A 27,404-nucleotide genomic window follows, 5' to 3' on the forward strand; every position below is an offset into this window, starting at 1 on the left:
GAGCAAGGACACTGCAACGCAGGCGCAGTGGTTTTCTGACTTTAAAGTCAGAAATTCCAGAAGTGAACTGGAGGCGGGGCCGGAGCATCGGGAGTGGCTGTGCCAACACAGGATGTCTGCGGGGGACAGGTTGGAAGCCCCGGGTAAGTTCAGCTCATTTTCCCCTGACCCCCCTACAGTATCCCTTTAAGGACATTGTTGGGAAGCGCTGCTCTAGACCACCAGGGAAACTAAGCTATATTGTAGGTGAAGCTCTAGATCACCAGGGAAGCCACGTGGGGGAGGGAGGGAGCAAGCATTAGACACCAGGGGACTGTATGGGGGGTCAGTAGACACAAGGGAACTGTATAGGGGAGGCAAAGGGCCACAAGACCCCAGGGAACTATATGGGAGAGGGAGGGGGCACTAGACACCAGGGAACTGTATATGGGAGGGAGGACCACTAAACACCAGGGAACTGTATAGGGGAGGGAGGACTGCTAGACACCAGGGAACTGTATCAGGGAGGGAGGCATTAGACACCAGGGAACTTTATCAGGGAGGGAAGCATTAGACACCAGGGAACAGGTTAGGGGAGGGAGGAGGTCACTAGTCATTGAGGTTAGCCCATTCATTTTTTGTGTGCAAGTAAATTAACATTGTTTTGAGAATGTACCCCACTGTGTGAAAGAACCTGTAGGAGGATTTTGTACCAGGGGAGCAATTGTATTTGGAAAGTTTGACTCCATACTATATAGTCCCAGTTAAGGACAATTTGCTATATGAGGATTGAAGAACGTCGTTTCAATTAATTATGCATAAAAAAATCTTGTGGAAAAAAAACAACAACCTCCTAGTGTTTGTAAGATAAAGAAAAATATCTGCTGCACCAATTCATAGATTCTCACCAATTCAGTGACCTACAGCTGCCTGCTCGTGGCCAGTAGATATGAAATATTCCCTCTTCAGTCACCTGGACATACAAGGTGACTGATCACAGTGGCAGCTGAAGTCCCGCCTTCCTACTGGCTGATAGCCTATCATCTCTATGTGAGAGGTGTGGCTTCAAACTGCTGGGGCGGGAGTGAGTAGGCATCTGGATGTTGTTATAGAGCACATAGATATATGAATGTGTGTGGCAGGTATTGTTCTTCATTTTACAAAAAAAAAAAATGTTACCAAACTTTTTATGTATAAATTTAATTTTATCTTTTATTATAGGCATACAAAAACAGTGCCTGGACTGGGGCATTACACTTTAACAGCAGAGGTGACCTTTGCTTACCAGGATTCCTGAAACTTCTTTATGACTGCAGGCCGGTCCTGGTTCCGCCTCCTCCTGAACCATCTTTCTACCTGCACTGCTGTGCGACTGGCCTTCTTTGCAAGGCCATAGACTTCTGCCTGGAAAAAGAGAAGCTCACAATTATTTACATGCCACAGAGGAGGAGGACACTGTCTGCAGGGAAAGTTTATTTTCTCATCTCATTTGAATGCATTTCTTCCCTCCAACTTACCCCTACTACTTAAAACATATCATTTGACTGTGACCCCATCGATTATTGCCCGATATGCCAAGGGGACTGATCACTATCGATCAAATCCTACCCTATAATGGCAGATTCAATTTCAATGGATTTCAGTAGAAATGTATTGAGAATTGATCGAGCTTTTTCCTCCCCTCCCGCCCCCTACAGACATTTTCCAACATGTACATAACCAATAAACTGCCCAAAATTTAGGGCTGTGTGGTTGGTAAAAAAACAAACAAACCTGGACTTCAACTCCTCACCGTATGGTCCTGACTCCACTACTTTCCATGCTGATCGAAAGGTTGCAACATAAAACACATTTCATAACTGCCAAAGCTTTGCAATTTTAAAGCTATACTAAGATAGCATCAGCTTCTGGGAACAAAACCTAGCTGACACACTACCCTGCTGGCCATCACCCTAGCCTGTCATTGCCAGCATGGATAAGGAGGCTGGTAAAGTGTTGGTCTTCGATTTATAGCTAAGCCTTTGTCGTTATGTCCTTTTTATTTTGTTTGTTAAAGAAACTGAAAACATTCATTAACATTGAAGTTTACACAAAAAATAGAACAATAAGGTTATTGTATATCATCAATAGGCTATAATGTATAAAAAAAAAAAAATCAGATCCTTTGGTTATAAACTAGATCAAAGATAAACTACATAAACTAAATCCCAATTGGAAAACCCAAAACAACTTATGGTATATAAGTAGCTCTGGGTAGGAGTATATGTAGAAGGTGTATGTAGACAGAAACCCTGAACACCAATCAGGCCCTAGGCAATCCAATTGTGGGTACATCTAGACTTGCCAATGCACGTAATTCCTAGTACCACAAACAATACATTGACTTTCAATAGGTTTTAGCAGAAAATCTATTGAAAAATTGATTGAACTACGAGGTTTCACTGTTCGATGCAGTTCAACACTATGCCCATCAATCGACCACCACTCCTGCCTCATCCCGATCAATAGAAATGTTCTGTTTTGATAGCTTTTAGGCCAAAATCAATTGAAATTTGATCAGACATGTTTGGACAATAGAGATCTGGCAGATTGGAATAGTGATTACCGTAAATCATTTGGAAATTAAATGAGAAAATTGATGTATGTATGGGTACCTTCAGAGTGATATGCAGTTACTCTGCAGGAGAATGAGGGGATTCTTCCTCTATTACACATTCTTAATGCCAAATCTGAAGCAAGTTTATGGGTGATAGACAACACCTCTGTGATCAGTGTGAACAACATTCTCAGTGGATTCAAAAGAGCACTAATATACGAAGTTTCACGTGGCATGGGTCCCAAAGCTGGCAATAGAGCAGAGGTGAACCTTATGCGAGATAATGAGGCAATATATAGCTTCTGGCACGTTTGTGTAGAATTACTGCACTGTTAGTTGTCCCCCAATATCCTCTTGATGCTCATAAACCATCCAGCCCCGACTAGGAGTGTCAGGCCCTCTGACCTGATGCCTATTTCCGTGGTCACTCAGGGTCAGGGGAGGACTGGGAAGGATCATTTTGCAAAATAAATTAAAGTATGATCCTTTATTTATAAAAAAAATGATACCTATATCACATACAGTGTGTAAGGTAACAATATTTACAGCACAATTCTGATTTAATGCTCGGTTCCCTTAAAGGATACAGGTAAATGTGACATAGGGAGATAGACATGTTGATGTACAGTGCAAAGCACACAAATTACTATGTTGTGTCCCTTTTTTCTTTCTTTCTTTGCCTTAAAGAGCTAAACATCAGGTATGCAAGTGACAGTTTCTGTACAGGTCGGACTATAGCATACTCCTTAACGATAAGGAATTATAACCATGAAACACTTTCCTAGCAGTAAATGGCTTCTGAGAGCAGAAAAGTGATAAAGAGCCAACAGTTCATAGATTTTTAGTTCTAGCACACTTTAATGAATATTTGTTTTGTCTTGTAAGCATACAGGATTCAGTCTGACGAGGGCTTAAACACCAGAAGTTTACTCATATATATATTTTTAAGTTAGTTAGCCAATAAATGGTATTATTCTGATTCAAAACTTCTTGCTTCAATCAATATGTCATTGAGCAGAGGCAATGAAACCATAAAAACAAGTAGATTTAGATATAAAACTGTGGGATATCTAAAAAAATATTTTTTTTTAGGAGATGGAGGATAGATACAATGGTTTATCTCATCAGTTTATTTACACCTCGTGATTCCTTTAAAGATGCTGGAGCTCTGATTGTCTTAAGCTACATACACACGTTCAACAAGCGCACAGCATGCAAAAGACCACCCGCACGACACAACGAACCGCACGACCCGACTTACCGCACGACCGGAATGCCCGCACATCCGGATGGATAAACAACCAACTCATTTACATACTGTGCACGGAACGACAGTTTACACATTGAAAACAAGTACAAGTCATTTAAAAGTCATTGAAACTACTTGTACACACGGACCAACAGCACGATATCAGACGACCGTCGGCCAACATAGATCCGACTGTTGGTTTGGGTGCAACGCCTGTTATCTGTCGCTCGTCAAGTCGTTTGCACATGTACAGACGTCTGATTGTCGTTCAACAGTCTAAAACAGACTAAAATCGGACGACAATCAGGCAGTTTTGTTGAGCGTGTGTTGAGAGAAAAGTATGGTGGGAAATAATAATAAATAAAAAAAAAATCATTGATTCATTGATCCACCCTTGTAAATACCACCTAAACCTATGAAGCATAAAAACCCTCACTGGGCTAATGGTGACTAGCTCAATTCTGCCATTTAAGCCTTACCTCTCACTACAATGTTAAACAGTATGTAGTAAAGTAAGCCGATGGGCGGCGGCAAGGGCTGGGCCCAAACGACCGCAATACGCCCATCGGCGGGCGTTGTTATGTGGCGATCTCGTCATTCTTGACGCGATCAGCCGCCGGCGACAGGCTCCGCCCCCTCGCACTGTAACCCGCCGGCCGTTCTGAAGCGCCGGCGGGTTACTAGCTGCCCGATCGCCGCTGCCCCATGTATAATAGGCTTTGTAATGTATACAAAGCCTATTATACAGGCTGCCTCCTGCCCTGGTGGTCCCAGTGTCCGAGGGACCACCAGGGCAGGCTGCAGCCACCCTAGTCTGCACCCAAGCACACTGATCTCCCCCCCCTGCCCCCTGATCGCCCTCAACGCCCCTTAGACCCCCCCCCCTGCCCACCCCCCAGACCACTGTTTGCACCCAATCACCCCCTAATCACCCATCAATCACTCCCTGTCACTATCCGTCAACGCTATTTTTTTTTATTCCCTAAACTGCCCCCTGGGGACTCCTGATCACCCCCCCCCCCCTCAGATTCTCCCCAGAGCCCCCCCCTGTGTACTGTATGCATCTATCCCCCCTGATCACCTGTCAATCACCCCCTGTCACTGCCACCCATCAATCAGCCCCTAACCTGCCCCTTGCGGGCAATCTGATCACCCACCCACACCATCAGATCGCCCACAAACCCGCTGTCAGATCACCTCCCAAATGCATGGTTTACATCTGTTCTCTCCTCTAAACAACCACTAATTACCCATCAATCACCCCCTATCACCACCTGTCACTGTTACCTATCAGATCAGACCCTAATCTGCCCCTTGCGGGCACCCAATCACCCGCCCACACGCTCAGATTGCCCTCAGACCCCCCCTTATCAATTCGCCAGTGCATTATTTACATCTGTTCTTCCCTGAAATAACCCACTGATCACCTGTCAATCACCTCTCAATCACCCCCTGTCACTACCACCCATCAATCACCCCCTGTCACTGCCACCCATCAATCAGCCCCTAACCTGCCCCTTGCGGGCAATCTGATCACCCACCCACACCATCAGATCGCCTGCAGACCCGCCGTCAGATCACCTCCCAAGTGCATTGTGTACATCTGTTCTCTCTAAACACCCACTGACTACCCATCAATCACCCCCTGTCACCACCTGTCACTGCTATCCATCAGATTAGACCCCTATCTGCCCCTAGGGCACCCAATCACCCGCCCACACCCTCAGAACGCCCTCAGACTCCAGCCCTGATCACCTCGCCAGTGCATTGCTTGCATCTATTCCCCTCACTAATCACACTTTGAGACACCCATCAATCACCTCCTGTCCCCACCTGTCACCCTCTAGCACACCTACCCATCAGATCAGGCCCTAATTTGCCCCGTGTGGGCTCCTGATCACTCGGCCAAACCCTCAGATCCCCCTCAGACCCCCTTCCGATCAGCGATCACCTCCCCAGTGCATTGATTGCATCTATTTTCCCCTCTAACCACCCCGAGACACCCATCAATCACCTCCTGTCACCCCCCCTAGCACTCCTATCCATCAGATCAGGCCCAATACAACCTGTCATCTAAAAGGCCACCCTGCTTATGACCGGTTCCACAAAATTCGCCCCCTCATAAGACCACCTGTCAACAAAATTTGCAGATGCTTATACCCCTGAACAGTCATTGAGACATTTGGTTTCCAGACTACTCACGGTTTTGAGGCTGTAAAATGCCAGGGCAGTATAGGAACCCCACAAGTGACCCCTTTTTAGAAAAAAAGACACCCCAAGGTATTCTGTTAGGTGTATGGCGAGTTCACAGAAGATTTTATTTTTTGTCAAAAGTTAGTGGAAATTAATTTTTATTGTTTTCTTTTTTTTCACAAAGTGTCATTTTCCACTAACTTGTGACAAAAAATAAATTCTATGAACTCACCATACACCTAATGGAATATCTTGGGGTGTCTTCTTTCTAAAATGGAGTCACTTGTGGGGTTCCTATACTGCCCTGGCATTTTAGGGGCCCTAAACCGTGAGGAGTAGTCTAGAAAACAAATGCCTCAAAATGACTTGTGAATAGGACTTTGGGCCCCTTAGCGCACCTAGGCTGCAAAAAAGTGTCACATGTGGTATCGCCGTACTCAGGAGAAGTAGTATAATGTGTTTTGGGGTGTATTTTTACACATACTCATGCTGGGTGGGAGAAATAGATCTGTGAATAGACAATTGTGTGTAAAAAAAAAAATCAAAAATTTGTCATTTACAGAGATATTTCTCCCACCCAGCATGGATATATGTAAAAATACACCACAAAACACATTATGCTACTTCTTCTGAGCACGGCAGTACCACGTGTGGCACTTTTTTGCAGCCTAACTGCGCTAAGGGGCCCAAAGTGCAATGAGCACCTTTAGGCTTTACAGGGGTGCTTACAATTTAGCACCCCCCAAAATGCCAGGACAGTAAACACACCCCACAAATGACCCCATTTTGGAAAGTAGACACTTCAAGGTATTCAGAGAGGAGCATAGTGAGTCCGTGGCAGATTTCATTTTTTTTTTGTCGCAAGTTAGAAGAAATGGAAACTTTTTTTTTTTTGTCTCAAAGTGTCATTTTCTCCGCTAACTTGTGACAAAAAATAAAATCCTTTATGAACTCGCCATGCCTCTCAGTGAATACTTTGGGTTTTCTTCTTTCCAAAATGGGGTCATTTGGGGGGTATTTATACTATCCTGGAATTTTAGCACCTCATGAAACATGACAGGTGGTCAGAGAAGTCAGAGATGCTTCAAAATGGGAAAATTCACTTTTGGCACCATATTTTGTAAACGCAATAACTTTTACCCAATCCAATAAATATACACTGAATGTTTTTTTTTTTTATATCAAAGACATGTAGCAGAATAGCTTTCGCGCTCAAATGTATAGGACATTTTACTTTATTTGAAAAATGTCAGCACAGAAAGTTAAAAAAGTAATTTTTTTGACAAAATTCATGTCTTTTTTGATGAATATAATAAAAACTAAAACTCGCAGCAGCAATCAAATAGCAGCAAAAGAAAGCTGTATTAGTGAGAAGAAAAGGAGGTAAAAATCATTTAGGTGGTAGGTTGTATGACCGAGCAATAAACCGTGAAAGCTGCAGTGGTCTGAATGGAGAAAAAAGGCTCTGGTCCTTAAGGGGTAGAAAGACTGTGGTCCTCAAGTGGTTAATCGAGGCCAAAGCGAAGGCTATCAACTCCCCAGCCAGGACTTTCCATCTCCTTTGCCTTATCTAGAGGCTGTTCCTTCCACACGCTAATGTAAAGCTGAGTACCCACAGAAAGATAGCTCAAGGAACTCAATCCACAAATGATCAGTTCACAATCCATCTTTCAACCTCGGAAGTTGCGTGATGCAGACAGGACATTGAAACCATCGTCGGGTTGAAAATCCGGGCCCACCTCATGCAAAAAGAAGAGCATGGCCCAGGTGTCACAGCTCACCTGGGGTGCCATTTTGGTAACACAGTGTGTCTGTGCATCACTTGAATGCCTAGCTTTGTGGCACACCTATGCAGCATGCTCTGTGTCTAGGGCACACAAAGGGGGGCACAATGTATATAAGTACTCAGGCACATTGGCCTGAACCTCGATTTTACTGATTGGTCACCTGCCTTGACCTTTGGCTTATTCTCAACCACGCTGACATCTAGACTTCAAGTAGTACTTCTGAACTTCCGCTTGGTGTGGCCTATTCTCTACATCTCCAGTGGGGCAATCACAGGGGTACCAACCTGGTGATGGGGCAATCACAGGGGTACCAACCTGGTGATGGCTACTAAAAGGTTTGTTCTGAAGCTTAAGTAAATTTCTTTATTTTTTTTATTTCAAAAGTTTTTATTGAAAACGAAACAGATAATAGTATATTCAGTAGAGACACAGGAATAAACATACTGCGCATTTAAAAAAAAAAAATAGAACAGTATATAATATCTCAATATTATATACTGTTCTTTTTTGTTTTTAAAGCTGAAACTGAGCCCAGATTCAGCTAATAATAGCATAAAGACACTCTCCACTGTAAAAGAAATATCACAACAACCTTTTTTGTAAATCTTTATCTCCCCCCCCCCCCCCCCCCCTCTTTCTCACTTAGTGGCTCCTCACCTCTTTCTTGAAAGCACAACAATATCCACCTCTTTTACATACACATACATACATACCCAGTCATATTCGCCATGAAACATGTAAGAGACCCCCCCCCCCCCCCTTATATATCAATACTATACTCCTAATCCTAATCAACAGAGACATTACTCCCAACCTCCATCTAATGCCTATATTCCACTGACTCCTGAAATTCACACCATTTTTCCCACTGAACATTATACACCCCCAACTCATCCTTCTGTAGAGCAATCTGATTTTCTATATTCTTAACCAAATTAACTTTAATTATCCACTCTCTCATAGTAGGAGGACTCTGGCATCTCCATTTAATTGGAATTGAACTCTTGGCAGCTACCAATAACTGTGGTACAATCATTTTTTTATATCTACTAATAGGAATAGATGACCCATGTAACAACACTCTCACAGGATCCCATTCTTCACACTCCTCACACAATCTACTGATACAATCCAACATACCCTTCCAAAACTTTACAATAACTAGACACTGAATGAAAGGAAGCAGAAGCGTGCACCTTCCGTCCAGGGTTTTTAATCTCAAATAGTGACAGTGGTATAGATCAAAAGTACATTTCAGCGTATCAATGTGCAAAATCCAGCATGATGGGTGAACGTTGATGTGAAGCTTACGTGTCCATCCAGATGGCTGGTCTGTGGGAAGGAGGTGGGTGGGAGGCACTGAGGTGGCGAGCGACGGCCGTTTCGCGTCTCCTGACGCTTGGTCACGCTACGTGCCACATAACTAGACACTCCCATACTAAATATATATCAAAGTACCTTTTGCCCCACATCCTCTCCAACATCTATCAGTCACCTCACGATACATAACTGCCAATTTTTCTGGAGTTCTATACCATCTGGTCAATAACTTAAAATGTGCTTCTTTTATCCTAGAACTAATTGAAGTACCATGGCCTACTATACATAATTTTCCTTTTTTGACTATTATTTAACCTCCCTGGCGGTAAGCCCGAGCTGAGCTCGGGCTATGCCGCGCAGGGGGAGATCTCAGCCCCTGGTGGGGCGATTTTCATGCTGTAAATTGCTGTGCGCGCAGCCAGCACTTTGCTAGCCGCGCGCACAGCTTGATCGCCGCCGCTCTGCGGCGATCGGCCGCACGCAGCGGCGAAAGAGGCCCCCCCCCGCCAGAGCCCTGCGCTGCCCGGACCAATGAGTTCCGGGCAGCGCTATGGGCTGGATCGGAGGTGTCTGACGTCAGCTGACGTCCATGACGTCATCCCGATCGTCGCCATGGCGACAGGAGAAGCCAAACAGGGGAACGCGTTATATACGCGTTCCCCTGTTTGCTATAGATGCCGGCGACGATCGCACTAGAGGGACACATGCGCCCTCTAGTGGTGTTTCATGTAGCTACCACTCTGGTAGCTTTACATGAAACAAAAAAAAAATAAATAAAAAAAAAAAGTTTTTTTGCCAATTTGGCAAAAAAAATTAACCGCCAGGGAGGTTAAAGAGACGCCAAGATCCTCCTCCCATTTAACTGAAATAATCAGGAAAAACCTCAATCCCCTTCAAACTCTTTTATACAAGAGCGAAATCAAATGTCCAGGGGATGCTTCCAATACAAAATATTTTTCAAAACTTGACAACTCCCCACAAAAATAAAAAATTCTCTTCTCCGCCAGGAAGTGTTCTAGCTGTTTAGGTCTACAAAAATTAAAAGGGAACTGCCCATATTCTTCTCTTAGTACCTCTAAAGTTTTAATACATCCATTTCTCATAATATCTCCTAGGGTTACTCCATCCACACTCCCCCAAAATCCCAACCCCCCCCCCCCCCCCCCCCAAAAAAAACCCCCTCTCTTTACCCGGTGGAAAAAAAGAAAACTCCCCAAGAGGTGCTAACAATGACGATGAGACTACACCCGGTCCAGGAACTCTCTATTAACTACATCCCAAACAAACAAATTTTTAATCCAAAAGGGAGTCCATTTTGGTGTATCTCTGTATTTTCCTGGGAGCCAAATAGCCTTTGCCAGATCTATCCCTACCAACTCCTTTTCAATCTTTACCCAACTTTTCACTTTTCCCCCATATGTCCAATCAAAAAGTCTAGTCATAACACAAGCTCTATAATAAATTCTAAAATCAGGAAGCCCCAACCCACCCTTTTCTTTAGAACGTGTCAATCTCATATGATAACCTTGGCGCTTTTTTCCTCCACACAAAGCTACTAACAATTGATCTCAGGGATCTGAAAAAAGCCGCAGGCACACAAAATCGGAGTCAGACATCATGAACATCAATCTACGTTACACATTCATTTTCATAATATCTATGTGCCCAAACCATGAAAAAGACCTTCCTCCCCATCCTTCTAAGTCCTATTTAATAGCATTTAACAATGGAAGGTAATTATGGGTAAATATTTTAGATAAATCACTGGGTAGCATAATTCCCAGATATTTAATTGCCTCACTTCTAAATGGAAAGGAAAAATTACTTTTAACTTAATTTAACAATACCAAGCTTAAAGAGACTCTGTAACAAAAATTTCAGACTTTTTTCTACCATCCTACAAGTTCCTAAACCTATTCTAATGTGCTCTGGCTTACTGCAGCACTTTCTACTATCACCGTCTCTGTAATAAATCAATGCATCTTTCCCCTGTCGGACTTGTCGCCCTGTGTCTGGAAGGCTGCCAACTCTTCCGTGCTGGTCTGTTTATGCACACCTCTTTCCAGGCCCCTCTATGCACACTCCAATGTGTGTGTTATTTACATAAGCCAGCATCTCTGCTCTCTGATCAGTGAAAGAGTTGGATAAAAATCCTCCTCTGTTAGGCTGTGAAAGGAACTGGCTGACACATACTGAGGAATTACAGACACAGGGCAAAGCTGTCTGCAGGAAGAAATGATCAGCCAGTGTACTATTCAGTGCATGAGAGCTGCAGGGGACAGAAGGTAAACACACAAATGATCTTTTGAGATTCAAAAGGAAGGCTGTATACAGCCTGCTTGTGTACGGATGTATTTTGTATGTGTGGACATACTGTACGTCAACCTACTTCCTGTTTTCGTGGCCATTTTGTTTGTTTATAAACAAACTTCTTAAAACTGTTTTTGACTACTTTTAATGCAGCGGGGAGCGGCGAAATTGTGACAGAGGGTAATATGAGATGTCCCCTAACGCACTGGTATGTTTACTTTTGTGCGATTTTAACAATACAGATTCTCTTTAATATGTTAAGCGCCTCAGATTTAGAGGCATTAATCTTGAAATTTGAAAAAACACCATATCTCTCAAGCTCCCTTAAAGGGAACCTTAACTGGACGGGGGGTAAAGAGTTTCACTTACCTGGGGCTATTACCAGCCCCCTGCAGCAGTCCTGTGCCCTCGGCGCCGCTCTGGAATCCTCTGGTCCCCCGCTGTCACTTAGTTTCGTTTTTGACGACTCACCAGTCGCCGGCCGCCATGCGTATTATTGGACGCATTCACCAATGCAATTAGCGCTATTGCGGACCGCAACGCGTACAAAAATACGCGTTGCCGCATATCTACGCGTGCGGAATGCGGCAACGCGTATTTTTGTACGCGTTGCGGTCCGCAATAGCGCTAATTGCATTGGTGAATGCGTCCAATAATACGCATGGCGGCCGGCGACTGGTGAGTCGTCAAAAATGAAACTAAGTGACAGCGGGGGACCAGAGGATTCCAGAGCGGCGCCGAGGGCACAGGACTGCTGCAGGGGGCTGGTAATAGCCCCAACTAAGTAAAACTCTTTACCCCCCGTTCAGTTAAGGTTCCCTTTAAATTCGGTAACGATACCAATGGTTCCGATACATAAAACAAAATGTCATCTGCAAAAGCTGATAATTTATGCTCCTTTTTCCCAATTGTTATCCCATGAACACTCCCAACCTTCCTAATAGTACACAAAAAAACTTCCAATGTCAAAATAAATATAATGGGTGACATAGGACATCCCTGTCCCATTTCATTGGACAGGGAGAAGGCATCCGACGGGGCCCCATTTGCTCTAATCCGTGCCGTAGGATTCGAATACAATGCTTCTACCCACTTTAACATATTCTCCCCAAACCCCACATACTTCAAAGTAGCCATGATAAAATCCCAATTCACCCTGTCGAACGCCTTCTCCGCATCCGTCGACAAGACCATCATCTGACTCCCCTTGATAGATGACCATTTCAACAATGGCATAGCCTTAGCCACATTATCCCTCCCCTCCCTCCCAGGGACAAATCCCACTTGATCTAAATGAATCACTGAACCCAGTCAAGGCTTGATTCTTTCAACTAGGATTTTTGCAAAAACCTTCATGTCCAGATTCAACAATGATATGGGTCTGTAACTATGACACAATGGCTATCATTCATAAAAGTGTGTTTGGTAAAAGAAATCCGTGCGGGAAAATACCGCATTCGGTATTTTAGACTTCTGTGTGCTAATTCAGGGCTGTGGGGTCGGTACAAAAATCTTCCGACTTCCAACTCAGACTCCTCAGTTTCTGAAACCACGACTCCAACTCCGAGTACCCAAAATTGCTCAGACTCCGACTCCTCGACTCAGACTCCTTAGTCTAATACTTAACAGGGCTGTGGATTTTGTACAAAAATCATGTGACTCAGACTCCTCAGTTTCTGAAACCACGACTCCAACTCCGGGTGCCCAAAATTGCCCTGACTCAGACTCCTCGACTCCGACTCCAACTCCAACTCCACAGCCCTGTGCCAAGTCATAAAAATGTTTACAGTTGCGATAGCAGTGCAGTATTTTCCCGAACTAGGCTGGCGGTAGGCAGGCAGTAGGCTTGCGGAAACACAAGAAGCTGCCTGAGTTGATACATTTTCTCCTCCAGAGACAGCGTTAGAATAGAAGAGGCAGCCCCAGCGTCCCTTTACAAGTGCATTTTTTTTTTTAACTGCTTCTCCTTGCCCTGAATCTGCGCTGAATCTGTCTATTAGGGCTCTTTCACATTAGGGCAGATTTTCTGCGTTTCAACGCAAAGGATAAAGTTTGCGTTACCCAAGGTGAAATGAAAGTCCATAGACTTTCATTTTAGCTTTCACATATAACGTAGCCTTTTTGTGCGTTGCGTTACACTGCACCCAGGCGCAGTTTTTTGGCCAACGCTAGCTTTATGCGTTACAATGTTAGTCAATGTAAAACGCACACTATGCGCGTTTTTAATCCGTTAACGCAGGCAATCAGTCCCAGAATGCAACAGAGGAACAATGTAGAAAGTTGAAAACTAAAAGTAAAAAAAATTACCTGCGTTTTTCTATGTCCTGTAACGGATTGAAAACGGATTAAAAAACGCACACTCACTGCAGTGCAACGCATATCAAAACGCATTAAAACGCATACAACAAAACGTATGCTTTGAGCGTTCTCCAACGCAAGCTCTGATGTGAAAGAGCCTTTCTAAACAATCTATTTAATTGTCACAACTTAGAAGAACTTAAAAAAAAAATGTTACACATGCAGGCTTTCTAATGTGAAATTTATCTGAAAACAGGTACCCAAGGGGTTAAAAAACAAAACACAGTCTTGGTATTCTGGGATGCAGTTTTTTGTTCTGCTCTTAGGCCTGGGGCACACCAGAGGAGTTTTTCTGAGCGTTTTGAGTTTTTAAATCTGCTGCTAATGTTACCCTATGTGTCTGTGCACACTGGAGCAATGAGGTTTTGTAAAAAAACCCATAGCATTACATTGGGAAGAGCTTTTGAAACCTCTAAAAGCTCTTCCCAATGTAATGCTATGGGGTTTTTACAAAACCTCAATGCTCCAGTGTGCAGACACATAGGATAACATTAGCAGCAGATTTAAAAACTCAAAACGCTCAGAAAAACTCCTCTGGTGTGCACCAGCCCTTACTGCTGCTGCTTGGGAGGTCTGTCTCATTAACATAGCAGTTATCCGCATGCTTATCAGCTCTGCCAAGGGAGCGGTATTCTCCGTGCTGATTCCGCCTGCTGTAATCTTTATGTATTGACATATGGTGACGTGTTGAGATAATCACCGCCTAAGGCGGTAATTTCCCGCACTGCTCAGGAATGTTAGCTTTTCATGCGGAAACCGCTTTTATGAATAGACATTTTGCTAAATGGTCGGTAAAGTCATCTGTTTTCAGCATTTCCGCATGCGGGAATGCTTTATGAATGATAGCCAATGTTGGATCCGTCCCATTTTTATGAATAATAGTTATATGTGCTTCCAACACTTCTTTAGGTAAAAGATTTTCATTTTTAATATAATTGAAGAATCTACACATAGGAGTCACCAGAACATCACAAAAAGTGGAAAAATATATTTTTGAATATCCATCAGGACCTGGTGCTTTACCCAACTTCATGGCTTTTACCATGCTTACCACTTCCACCTCCGTATTTTTCCTTCTCCATGATTTCTCTCCTTTCCTGCGATAGTCTAGGCATACCTGAATCTTCCAAATATTTGTACATTTCTCCAAAAAATTATCCAACCTATTCTTAGAAAGCACATAAAGAGTAGAATAATATTCTTTGAATAAATTAGCAATTTTGTGTGCCTGCAGCTCCATCACCCCTTTCGAATCCTATCTTATATTTGAGACATCTATACTTTTCCTCTGTCCTTTTAAAGCTCTAGCAAGCCATTTACCACTTTTATTTGCATGTTCAAACCACTAAGCAGAAAAAAAAAATCCTGATTTTCTCCCTTAACCCACTCCAACAATTCAGACAACTTGTCTCTCGTCTCATTTAATTTGGCTAGGACTTCCCCTGATTCAATGTATTCTTATGCTTTACTTCCAGATCTCTTATTTCAGACATCAATCCTGTTATCTTCTCCCTATATTCCCGCTTTCTTTTGACTCACAAGGAAATCAACCCCCCCCCCCCCCCCCCCTCACCACAGCCTTATGGGCCTGCCAAACTATGCCCCCGTCCATGTCTTTCAAATCATTCTCCACTAAATAATTAACTATTGTATTTTTAACTTTATCCATAATTTTCTGATCATGCAGAAAATTGCAATTGAGTCTCCAATGCCAATACCTCCTGTTTCTCATTGTAAGCTCCAAATCAAACGACACACAGGTGCATGATCAGAGATGGTAATATTTCCAATATACGCACCTTTATTCTATCTAAAAATACTGATCCAAAAACATATCAATTCTAGTATATATTTTATGAACATTAAAAAAAAAAAAGAATAATCCTTCACAGAAGGAAAAAGCAATCCCCACACATCTACAAGATGCAAATTTCCTAAAGCTTTTTTTTATTACTTTACTAGCAACTGCTGAAAAAGCCCTAGTTCCTGAAGACACATCTATCCCAGGATCCGAGACCCAATTGCAATCCCCTCCAAATATCAAACAACCTTCCCTAAAATCTTCCAGTTTCTCCAGCACTGACCTGAAAAAAGTGGCCTGAGATCCATTAGGTGCATAAATATTAACAAAAGTATACATCTGGCCCAATAATTGACCCTTCAAAACATAAATCTACCCATATCACACTTTTTATCCAAAAAATCAATAGCAACTCCTTTAGCTTTAATTGGAGAATTAGCAAAATACCATTTATCAAACAGACAAGGGCATACCCGGAATCTTATCACCCCAAAAGTGTGTTTCTTGCAAAAAAAAAAAAAAAAAAAAAAAAAAAAAAAGAATTTGAGGCTTAATCCTATGCAACTCCATCCATAATTTCCCTCTCTTACAGAGAATCTGTATTGTTAAAATCGCACAAAAGTAAACATACCAGTGCGTTAGGGGACATCTCCTATTACCCTCTGTCACAATTTCGCCACTCCTCGTCGCATTAAAAGTGGTTAAAAACAGTTTTAAAAAGTTTGTTTATAAACAAACAAAATGGCCACCAAAACAGGAAGTAGGTTGATGTACAGAATGTCCACACATAGAAAATACATCCATACACAAGCAGGCTGTATACACCCTTCCTTTTGAATCTCAAGAGATCATTTGTGTGTTTCTTTCCCCCTGCAGCTATCTTCCACTGAAGTGTCAGGCTGTTTCTTCCTGCAGAGTGCAGACAGCTCTGCTTGTATGTAATTCCTCAATATGTGAAAGCCCAGCCAGCTCAGAGAAGGATTTATCCAGCTTGTAAAAGATGAGAAAAGAGAGAAGCTGCACTAATCTAAATAATACACAGGCAGTGTGCAGAGAGGGGCCTGGAGGGGGGAGATGCATCACAGAACCACAACACTGAAGAACTTGGCAGCCTTCCAGACACAGGCTGATAAGTCTGACAAGAGAGAGATAAGTTGATTTATTACAGAGATGGTGATAGTAGAACGTGCTGCAGTAAGCCAGAACACATTAGAATAGCTTTTGGAACTTGTAGGATGATAAAAAACAGGATGCAATTTTTGTTACGGAGTCTCTTTAACTGGCGAACCTAGCCCCTTTGTAGGAGAGAACTCTTAAATAATCACTCATCTGGGACATTTGACAAATGCTACAACATTCTTTATAAGTGAAGGAAAGAGAAGGGAAGAAAAAAAAAAAACCCACAAAAAAATGATACCCCACAACCAAATCCCAATTAACCTCATAGGACACCCCCCATTAGAGAACCCCGTTCTCCCACCCTCCAAACCCATGGAGAATGCCCCCAGAGGAATCAAAGGGGGCCCAGCCAACATCCCCTACCAGCCCTCCCCTCCCCCAGGAATATTTTCCACATTGTATCCCATAATCTTCAGCCAACCATTTTACACTGACAAATAAATCTAATTTCTTATTCTGCCATTTATCCTGCTGAGTAAAAGAAGCAGAAAACCGGCACAAAGGAAAACCCCATTTATATTTTGCCCCCGCCTTCCTTAATTCTTCCAACAATGGTTTAACTGTCCTTCTGATGGACAAAGTCCTCCATGATAAATCAGGATAATTGTACTTATATCCAATTCTATCCAAAGTCTCTGGCTTTCAGCATAATATCTTCCTTATCTGAAAAACGCAAAAGTCTACAGATCAGGTCTTTAGGACCTCTATAGACCCCTTTCCTAGGCCCCAGAGATCTGTGCACTCTATCAATCTCGATCAATCTATCATCTTTAAGAATGGCACAAAACATTTTTTGCACTCTCTTTAAGATCGGCTGAAGCACCATCATTAGAGAGCCCTTTTAATCTAATGTTTTGACAATATCCACCTAGGTCTCATCTATCAATACAGTTCTAAATACCCAAGAGCTTTTTTCCTTCATCATATTCTCTATAGATATGCCCCAACAACCAAGAGTTCATGTGTCAGAGGTCTACTGTGCGATTCCTGCACACTTTCATAATTTGCTTTATTTATGCACACATCTGATATGTAGTTTACAGCCTGAAGGGATATACCGTCTGTTTATAAAAAAAAAAAAAAAAACACACATTGATACTGATATGCATATATCACTGCTACATCACTTGTTTTCCAACTAAAGTTGTTTTGGTAATACCTTTAATGACTAACTGTAAAAGATTTCTTTGCAAACTTTCGAAACTTGAAGTTTCTTCTACAGAAGAAGAAACGTATTATTTCGAAAGCTTCCAAGGAAATCTTGTACAGTTAGTAATTAAAGGATACCTTAGTGCTAACTTAAATTAAAAAAGGACGTCTTATGTGTGTATGGTGAGCTGTGCGGATCCTAATTGTACCTCCTGTGCCCTGGGGTCTCCCTTCTTTCTCCTGTAATAATCCAATACCTCCTCTTCCTGGACGGCGACCTCCGACCTGGACATGCTCCCGCTTGTACAGTATGTACGCTAGGGTGCCTTGGGACCACCCTCCTAGGCGACATCATATAAACGTTTGCATGGGTCCCAAAGCACCGTAGCAGACATACTGCGCATGTGCAGCAAGTCCGGGCCTGAGGTCACTGACCAAGAAGAGGAGGAATCAGATTATTACTTGAGAACAGAGGGAGATGCCAGGGAAACAGGAGTTGCAGTAAGGATCCGCACAGCTCCCCATACACCCATCAGGCATCCTTTTTTAATTTAAGTTAGAGCTAAGGTATCCTTTAATGGTATTGCCTAAACAACTTTTGTTGTTACGTCTTTGGATTCTCTCCATGATCAACATCGGACAATATACAAATCACTTATTTTGTAATTTTTATTATTAAGATTCACTTGACTTTGCAGCCAGCTAAGCTAAGTGTAAAATGAGGAGTATGCTCATGTACTATCTAGAGCAGTGTTTCTCAAACCTGTCCACGTGACTCCCTAACGGTGCATGTCTAGCAGGTAACCTCACCTATGCACAGTATTTAGTGTCTCAGCTAGGTAGATTCCATGTAGCTGAAACACTAATTACCTCACTTGTGCATAGGGGAGGCTGCCTGCACAACATGCACCGTTGTGGAGTCACGTGGACAGGTTTGAGAAACACTGATCTAGACTGCAAACCTTTTAGACATTGAATGCCTAAACTGCAACACAAAACCTACTTATTTATTGTAAAGTGCCAACGAGGCAATTTTAGCATCTCTTCCACACAGGAGGCTCAACAGTGCACTTGCCGGGTGGTTCAGGCTGCTGGCCATGAGCGCCTTTTGGCTGCAATTACAGGCAGTCTAATTACAGTGTTTGTAACCCCATGTCCAACAGTAGTAGGGAGGAAGGTGCACAGGACCACTACACAAAGTGTTTCAGGAGTGTTCCAAGCTCAAAAGAGTTCCACCATACCAGTATTGAAAAAATTAGAGCAGCTGGGCACATCCAAATAAAACACGCATTTATTGAAACAGAATTAAAATCTGTGTCACAGTAGACAATGGCAACAATCCACCAGGAGAGAGAGAGGGTAAAACACGCAAAGGTGTCGACAGCTGTTTCGCACTACATTAGAGAGTGCTTCCTCAGAACAAATTAGAGTGCACTCTAATTTGTCCTGAGGAAGCACTCTAGTGTAGTGCAAAACAGCTGTCGACACCTTTGCATGTTTTACCCTCTCTCTCTCTCCTGGTGGATTGTTGCCATTGTCTACTGTGACACAGATTTTAATATTATATTATTACTGGCAGCGCTACTAAAAAGATACCAATATCCTTGTTCAAATGTCCTGAGAATCTGTGAGTTCGCTTGGATGTGTCCTTAAAGATGATGAATAAAATATTCCACTGCGCTCTTACACAGGATTCAATCTAGAAAACAAAACCAGAAACTCCACATCGCGTGATTCTGTCTGATTTATATGGCTTGATCACACCCGTGCTAGTGTAAAGCGTGATTCCACTCAAAATCCACCAGGGCTGTGGAGTCGGTCCAAAAATCCACCGACTCCGACTCCTCAGTTTAGGATTCCACCGACTCCCGACTCCGACTCCTCTAATCTGCATATTACAATTTTGTTGATTAACAGTATGTAACATGAAATTCGTCTCTTAACTGCCAACGCTAAGGAATTTTACAAGACAACTGAAGTGAGAAGGATATGTAGACTACTATATTTATTCCCTTTAGACTAAAACTAGTCCTTGGTAAGAGTACTTGTAAAAGGTACAACCGGAACAAAGAACATCTATCAAGTGTGGGTGCATGTAAGAATGATGTGCAGGTACTCTGCAGGGGAATGAGGAGATTGTAAACAGACAACACCTCTGTGTTCAATGTGCACAGCATTCTCAGTGGATTCCCTGCAGCTCTGTGGGGAGTGCATATGTAGAGTATAGTACTACTGTGTAACAAAGTAAACCTGAGACAGATGAAATTAAAGTTTTATACATACCTGGGGCTTCCTCCAGCCGCCTTCAGGATAATCAGTCCCTTGTTGTCCTCCTCCACCACCTGGATCTTCTGCTATGAGTCCAGGTACTTGAGTCAGTCAAGCATAGTGCGCATGCACACACTCCGCCGCCAGGAGCATACTACACCTGTGCAGCACTATTGCGCAGGTGCAGAATGTTCCTGGCTGTGGGAGCGGCATGCGGCCGGACAGCGCTGACTGGCTGAATTACCAAGACTCATAGCAGAAGATCCGGGTGGAGGAGGACAGTGAGGGACTGATTAGCCTGAAGGGGGCTGGAGGAAGCCCCAGGTATGTATAAAACTTTACTTTTCATCCGTCTCAGTTACCCTTTAATTTGTAGTCACCAAACCAAATTTTAATAACACATCAAATTATTTTATTTCATCAGCAAAGGGAGTGCATACATTTGCATAAATCAGCATCAATGCAGAATTATTTCCATCTCGTTGACCATCTCGATTAGTGACATAGCTACACATCAGGCTTTATTCTTTCAGCATAGATGTTATTTAGTATATATAAGAGATTCCTGTGTACACATCATATATACAGTCACAATCAGATATGTATATCTGACCTTAAAAATACGGGGACTGCTTTATTGAAGCAGCACAAGTAACTAATTTTGATTGGTTTATTTCATTTTTGTGGACTAAGCACAGCTATTACTGTATATATACATTATTTTTAATGACTATTATCTGAGAAATAGAACATTTCATCATATTTTCTATTTTAATTACAGTTACAAATTCATTAGGAGTCGGTGCATTTTTTCCCGACTCCAGGCACCCAAAATTGCACGACTCCGACTCCACAGCCCTGAAATCCACCACCAACATCAATGGGGCTCACCAGATGCAGACCACCTCGTTTTCCAGGTGGGTCTCAAGCTCAATCTGTGTCTCACTCTGCACGTCAGTGAAGCACACCATCCGGTTTCAATAAAACGTTTAATCTTGATAAAACTTTAAAAACAAGATACAAGAAAGCTCCTCATTGCATAGTATGTCTGCATAAATGAGCAATACATCCGCGCATCTCACGCTAAACACCTACTTACAGACTAAAGAATTGATATAGGTACGTCTCAATGGTGAAGCTAGAGCTCCTTCACAGCTTCCGAGCAGTTGTCCGGCGGCGTCCCGCACTTTAAACAATCCCCGCTGCTGCCACGGGCATCCCCAGCTCACCACCGGAAGTTTCCGCGGAGCCAGTGCGCGTGACGTCATCACGTCCGAAAACTTGCGGTGGTGAGCTGGGGATGCCCGTGGCAGCAGTGGGGATTGTTTAAAGTGCGGGACGCCGCCGGACAACTGCTCGGAAGCTGTGAAGTAGCTCTAGCTTCACCATTGAGACGTACCTATATCAATTCTTTAGTCTGTAAGTAGGTGATTGGCGGGAGAAGCATGGATGTATTGCTCATTTATGCAGACATACTATGCAATGAGGAGCTTTCTTGTATCTTGTTTTTAAAGTTTTATCAAGATTAAACGTTTTATTGAAACCGGATGGTGCGCTTCATTGACATGCAGAGTGAGACACAGATTGAGCTTGAGACCCACCTGGAAAACAAGGCAGTCTGCATCTGGTGAGCCCCATTGATGTTGGTGGTGGATTTTGAGTGGAATCATGCTTTACACTAGCACGGGTGTGTTCAATCCATATAAATCAGACAGAATCACGCGATGTGGAGTTTCTGGTTTTGTTTTCTAGATTGAATCCTGTGTAAGAGTGCAGTGGAATATTTTATTCAACAGTTTTTAATGATGTTTCAATAAATGCATGTTTGCAACCCCATGCCTGTCATAATTTGGCAGAAAACTGCAACATGTTGTATAGGAGTGCGGCCATGCTCAAATTTGGCTTCATAAGGGGGGGGGGGGGGGGGGGGGGGGACTCTTCACCACTGATACTGAGCACTAGCAAGTACCTGGCCAAGGTTTGATAGCAGTTGGTAGGCAGTGAATTCACCTTCTGCGTGAAGCAGGCCTGACCTGGCTACCATCCAAGTATAGGTAGTCAGATAACACTCTCCCAATGATTCCCCCCCTGCCCTCAACAGGATAGGTGGGAAGATTATTAAACCCCACATACAGGTAGCCAGAGGACCCACAAGCATAGGGAGCCAGATAACTCAAGTCCACCCCCCTGCCCCCCAAGCAGAGGTATGCAGATGACACCGCAAACCCCTTCAGTAAAAGTAGTCCGATGACCCCAATCCCCCCCCCCCCAAAAGTACAGGTAGCCATATGACCCCCCTCCTCAGTACAGGTAGCCAGATCACTCTACCCCCTTTCTCAGAACAGGTAGCCAGTTGACAATCCTCCATCCCCCCCAGTAAAGGTAGCCAGACCCTCTGTGATCCATAGGTGGCATGTACTGTATGGACTATATGTATTGTATGTATGGATTAGATTGCTGTTCACATCCCACCTGATCTATAAAGTTACATTTGAGCCCCTGGAGTTACCCTCGATCTGGAGTTAACTTCAGACCAGCATAAAATGTTTTGTTACATTGCAGTTCCACCTTTATCTTGTCCTAACCGGTTTTATCTGGTTTTTGAAGGACAAATTCATTGCCTGTGAACGAAGTGTCCACGCTTGGCTGTCTTGTATTGCACAGAAGTGGATATCATAGATTTGTACTGTGATCACGCGCCCATGACAGCGACCGTATATGCGTGTTATAGTTTAGGGAGTATAATTGGGTTGGAAAAAATGCCTGGACTCTGGGACTTTTCTGAGACCAACAGATGTGATGTATTGTGTCCCTATGGAGGATTGACGGAGTCCCCTCTTCCTTGGTGATATTGCTACAACACTTGGTAAAGAATGTTGGTGCATGCTTACTCATAATTACTAACATTAAAACGAGGATTCTGCAAACACCTTCTTAAAGATACATTTACATTTATAATAGAATTATAGAACAATAAATACTATTATTGTTTGAATTATTCAGTTTTGCCTATATTTCTTTTTAACCTACTATAAAGTAGAGTGTGCTTTGTAGCAGGGTTTAAAAACCCTATATTTTGTGGCAAAACACCCTCCTAATACATAGAGCTAGATGACCACCCCAGATGATTTCCTGCAAGTGAGAAGTCAGATGCCCCCCTTCCTCTATGCAGGCACAGGTAAGCTAGATGCCCCCTTACAGTGCAGGTAGCCAAGTAGCTAAACAATCCCCCTCCCAACTTGAAGTGTAGGTATTTCGATATACAACCTGATATACTCCCATACAGAGTGTGCAGCTGAGAGGTGAAGTTTCTCACTCACCTCTCCAGGATCCATGAAGATGTACGCGACCAGTCTTCCTCCTCCCAGGCAGTCAATCTTTATGATACGCCATAGAGAACACTTGTGAGGAGAAAGGTGGGTCGTGTGCTTCCTTGTGATTCACTTCACCCCTCCGCTGCGCACTCTGCATGCGTCTGTTTCTCGCCACAACTTTTCCCACGACACGCAACTCAAAAATGGCAAAGGTGCGTGTGCCCAGAGGGCACTCTGAGCACCCCCTTTGGCACACGTGCCATAGGCTTTTCATGACTAGTATAGCGTATAGCCTGCCCACTAATGAATTAATACATTTGTGGGATTGCGTTTCATCAGTCAATGGAAGTGGCATATAACTTTGCAGCTTAAAGAAAAAAAAAAAAAAAAAAAAAGTAGCAGGTGAGAGACAGTATTTTTGTGGCTGGCCCAAAAGTATTTGACGTCACAGGAAATGAGCAGAAAGAAAACTCAGGCACAAGAATTCATTATGGAAACCAAATCCCTAAGTATGCTGACAAAGCTACACCTTCAAACATCTGGCCCAGCACTCTATGTAAAGACAGACAGAGTCATTGTGCTTGCTGACAATGGAAAGCAGATAGCTGGCAGTGTCAGGGGTGGAACAAGGCAGGTTTTTCACACCACATAAATCACAGTTTGGTTCAATCACCACAGCTGGTGTCACATGATTACAGCACATGCAAGCTTGTGAGCCAGTTCAAACTGTTATGGTGATATAATGCAAAAGTAACACATAGCAACCAATTAAAAACAGCTTAACATGTTTGTTAACAATTACTGGAGTCTTTTTTTTTTTTTTAAATAAGCCTGAAAAAGGAGTTCTGAGCATCAGCCAGTACATGTCTATCCTATGAGTAACTAAATCATTTTCTCTCGTAGTTACACTACTAATCACACAAGGCAGAATATATGGAACAATGTCAGCAACAAAAGACCAAAAAAGGAGGCGCACAGCAAATACTACAATTACAGTAAAGTGAAAAATATACTCCATATAAACTTTTTTTCTTTTTTAACATGTGTAGAGTGTAGATGTAGCAATAGATTTGTTTTTGAGTCAAACATTTAGGAAAATGTGATGCAGTAGAACAGTGCTGTTCAATCTGATATTGCCTGTGTGCCGCTCTTGCTTGCCTGACCTGTTATTTGTGTCATTCCCCTTCCTGTGGTAGGCCCAACTCTTGTTTGTGTTTGGCTCCAGCCCAGAAGGTGGGACATTGATACTCTGAACCAGTGGTCCTCAAACTAAGGCCCACAGGCCGAATGTGGCCCCTTGAGGCTTTTTTACCGGCCGTCCACACACAAAATGTATTACATAAAGATGCGGACAGCTACATTTTTAAATATTGGTGGTCCGCATATAGGCTAGCAGTGCTGGCACCACCCATCCACATAGAAGCCAGAAAGCAGTAATTTGCTGGTTTCCAATCAAATTCCACATCAGGTGACACTGCTGTCCAATTGGACTGCAGGTTGTCACCTAGGTATGCTTCACTGTCAGGTCCGCAAAGACTTCTACATCATTTTATGTATACTCCGGCCCCCCAGCAGTCTGAAGTATGTTGACCCATCCCTAGACCCAAAACACTTGGGGACCCCTGCTCTGAACATTCCAGACAAAAAAAAAAAATCCTGGTGCTTGCCACGCCCCTGCCCATGAAGTTGGACAGCAAGAGCCAGCTCTCCCTCCACTCCATCATGTGATCCGCATGAATCTATCAGAAGTACTACTTCCACCTAGATTGTTTTAATCATCTTTCATGGAAAATTATTTGTAAGAAGATGTGCATAAAAACGTGTTAAAGCGCAATACGAGACGTAGTGTTACAAGGGATCAGTTGCCATCACTGCCTCCGCTATGCCACCTAGTGACTGGTGGCATATCCAATACCTATAATTATAAATGGTTGATGAGGTGGAAAAAAAATCTAAGTTGATGCAAGATTATACAAACTGTGTGAAGATTCCAAGGTGGAATTCATTCGGATGCATATATTTTCATACAAAAATGGAATGTCCTTCATAGGGGTTCTGGATTGCCATTTCTGATTTTTATTTTCACAACCCATCAATTACTAAATATGCACATATACATACACAAAAGGACACTTAATACGTGCATAATACTAAGAAGATAGGACAAGGCAGCCAAGGCCTGCATATATGACCTAGTCCTAGACCACACCACTGCAGTAACCAGTTATGGCCTGCAGGGGAGGGAGAGCAAGGAGACTACACCTGTGCTCTGTTACAGCTGAAGTTTTCATTTATTAACCTGCAAAAGCTGGTTTTGCATTTTTTTTTTTATAAAAGCAATGGATAAACTTGCGCTTCATCTCCTATATGACACTTGTTCACTGGCAGGTAACAAAGAACACTGGTCCATTCACACAAGTCAATGGCCTCAATTCACTAAGCTTATCTCCAGTCTTTAATAACTCTTCTAGAGTTGTTACCATGGTGATAAGGCATGTAGTATTCAGGAAACATTTTACCTCAGGCAAACCTAAAGTTAACTCTTCTGTCTAAGTTAACTCTTCAATCCTTAAAATAACTCCAGAGTTAAAGACAGGCTGTTTATTAACTGCATGTGAAAATATAACTACAGAGGAGGTAAATTAACTACAGAGGAGGTAAAATAACTACAGAGGAGGTAACTTAAAGTGGAATATAACCCTGCATTTCAACTTTGCTCTAAAACATCATTTACAGTATATTATATGCGACAAACACAAACCGAAAGGAAAGTGTACCAGCGAATACAATTACAAACACAAATGTCAATATGACATGCCCTATTGGTACTGAGTCAGGTTTTATATACCTGTTAATATCTTAGTCAATCTTAAAATGGCAGCACGCTATAAGTGTTACTCATGCAGTGAAGACCATAAATATGTACAAAAGTCGTATACTGCAGGGGTCCTTGCTGATCCCCCTCCACTCTCCCACAATATATGAGTGGGGTGTAGCTATCCCACAGGTCGACTAAAATGATCACTGCTAAGGGTGGTACGGACCTGAGCGTGGTCGCATGCTGTGAAAATATAGATCACTTTAGCTAACCCCTCATTGGTACTGGTCCTGTTTACCACCGTTAACCCCCCTGGCGGTATAAAAAATTCCGCCAGGAGGGAGCGCAGCAGTTTTTTAAAAACTTTTTTCTTATATCATGTAGCGAGCCCAGGGCTCGCTACATGATAGCCGCTGCTCAGCGGCATCCCCCCGCCCGCTTCGATCGCCTTCAAAGAACGGGATTTCCTGGAGGGCTTCCCCCGTCGCCATGGCGATCGGTGTGCTGACGCAGCTAGCAAAGTGCTAGCTGCGTCCAGCAAAAAAAAAAATATTACACAAATCGGCCCAGCAGGGCCGGAGAAAACCTCCTGCGCGGCTTACCGCCAAGGAGGTTAAGGGGAGGCTATTTACAAAGTGCTAGAAAATGTGCGTCGTGATGTACATAAAGACCCTAATGAGATCACATTTCACCACAAAGGCTTCTTCAGAAGGTGCTATACATATGTTACATAGTGCTATACATCATACACATCACCACAGAGTTAAAATCAAAATATGCCCCCCATATATCAAAGCCCAAGTCAGAGCTATCTGCGCCGTGTTCAGTGACCATATTTATACTAAGGAGGCAGGAACAGGAGGGATTCATCCCCATAGGCCATGCCCATTGTCCTCGGAAAAGTTACGATCTTATATATATCAAAATATACATTTTATGAGTAGGGGACCGTCATCCCCATCCTCGCTTACCTCATCCCACATCGTATCCTGGTGGGGGACTCGCATTTGGCCCCTCAACAATCCAGTCTGCATGGTGGACTCGACAATGCGTTCCACTCGGGGTGATAGGGGTGGAGTTTGC

The 27,404-nt window shown here is 43.1% G+C and overlaps 1 protein-coding gene across 4 annotated transcripts in view; it reads right to left on the minus strand.

Annotated features, from left to right (window-relative positions):
- The window catches only part of CERS3 (ceramide synthase 3), a 185,285-nt gene that overhangs the window by 47,932 nt on the left and 109,949 nt on the right, over positions 1–27,404 (minus strand). For all 4 annotated transcript variants that reach the window (XR_011030243.1, XM_068275106.1, XM_068275104.1 and 1 more), the window contains one exon: positions 1,265–1,383. Coding sequence is in view for 3 of the 4 variants with exons in the window: in XM_068275106.1 (XP_068131207.1) it covers positions 1,265–1,383 (119 nt within the window). In the remaining variant the exon portion in view is untranslated. The remainder of the gene's footprint in view (positions 1–1,264; positions 1,384–27,404) is intronic.

Source organism: Hyperolius riggenbachi, chromosome 3, assembly GCF_040937935.1.
Source record: "Hyperolius riggenbachi isolate aHypRig1 chromosome 3, aHypRig1.pri, whole genome shotgun sequence".
Taxonomy (NCBI): Eukaryota; Metazoa; Chordata; class Amphibia; order Anura; family Hyperoliidae; genus Hyperolius; species Hyperolius riggenbachi.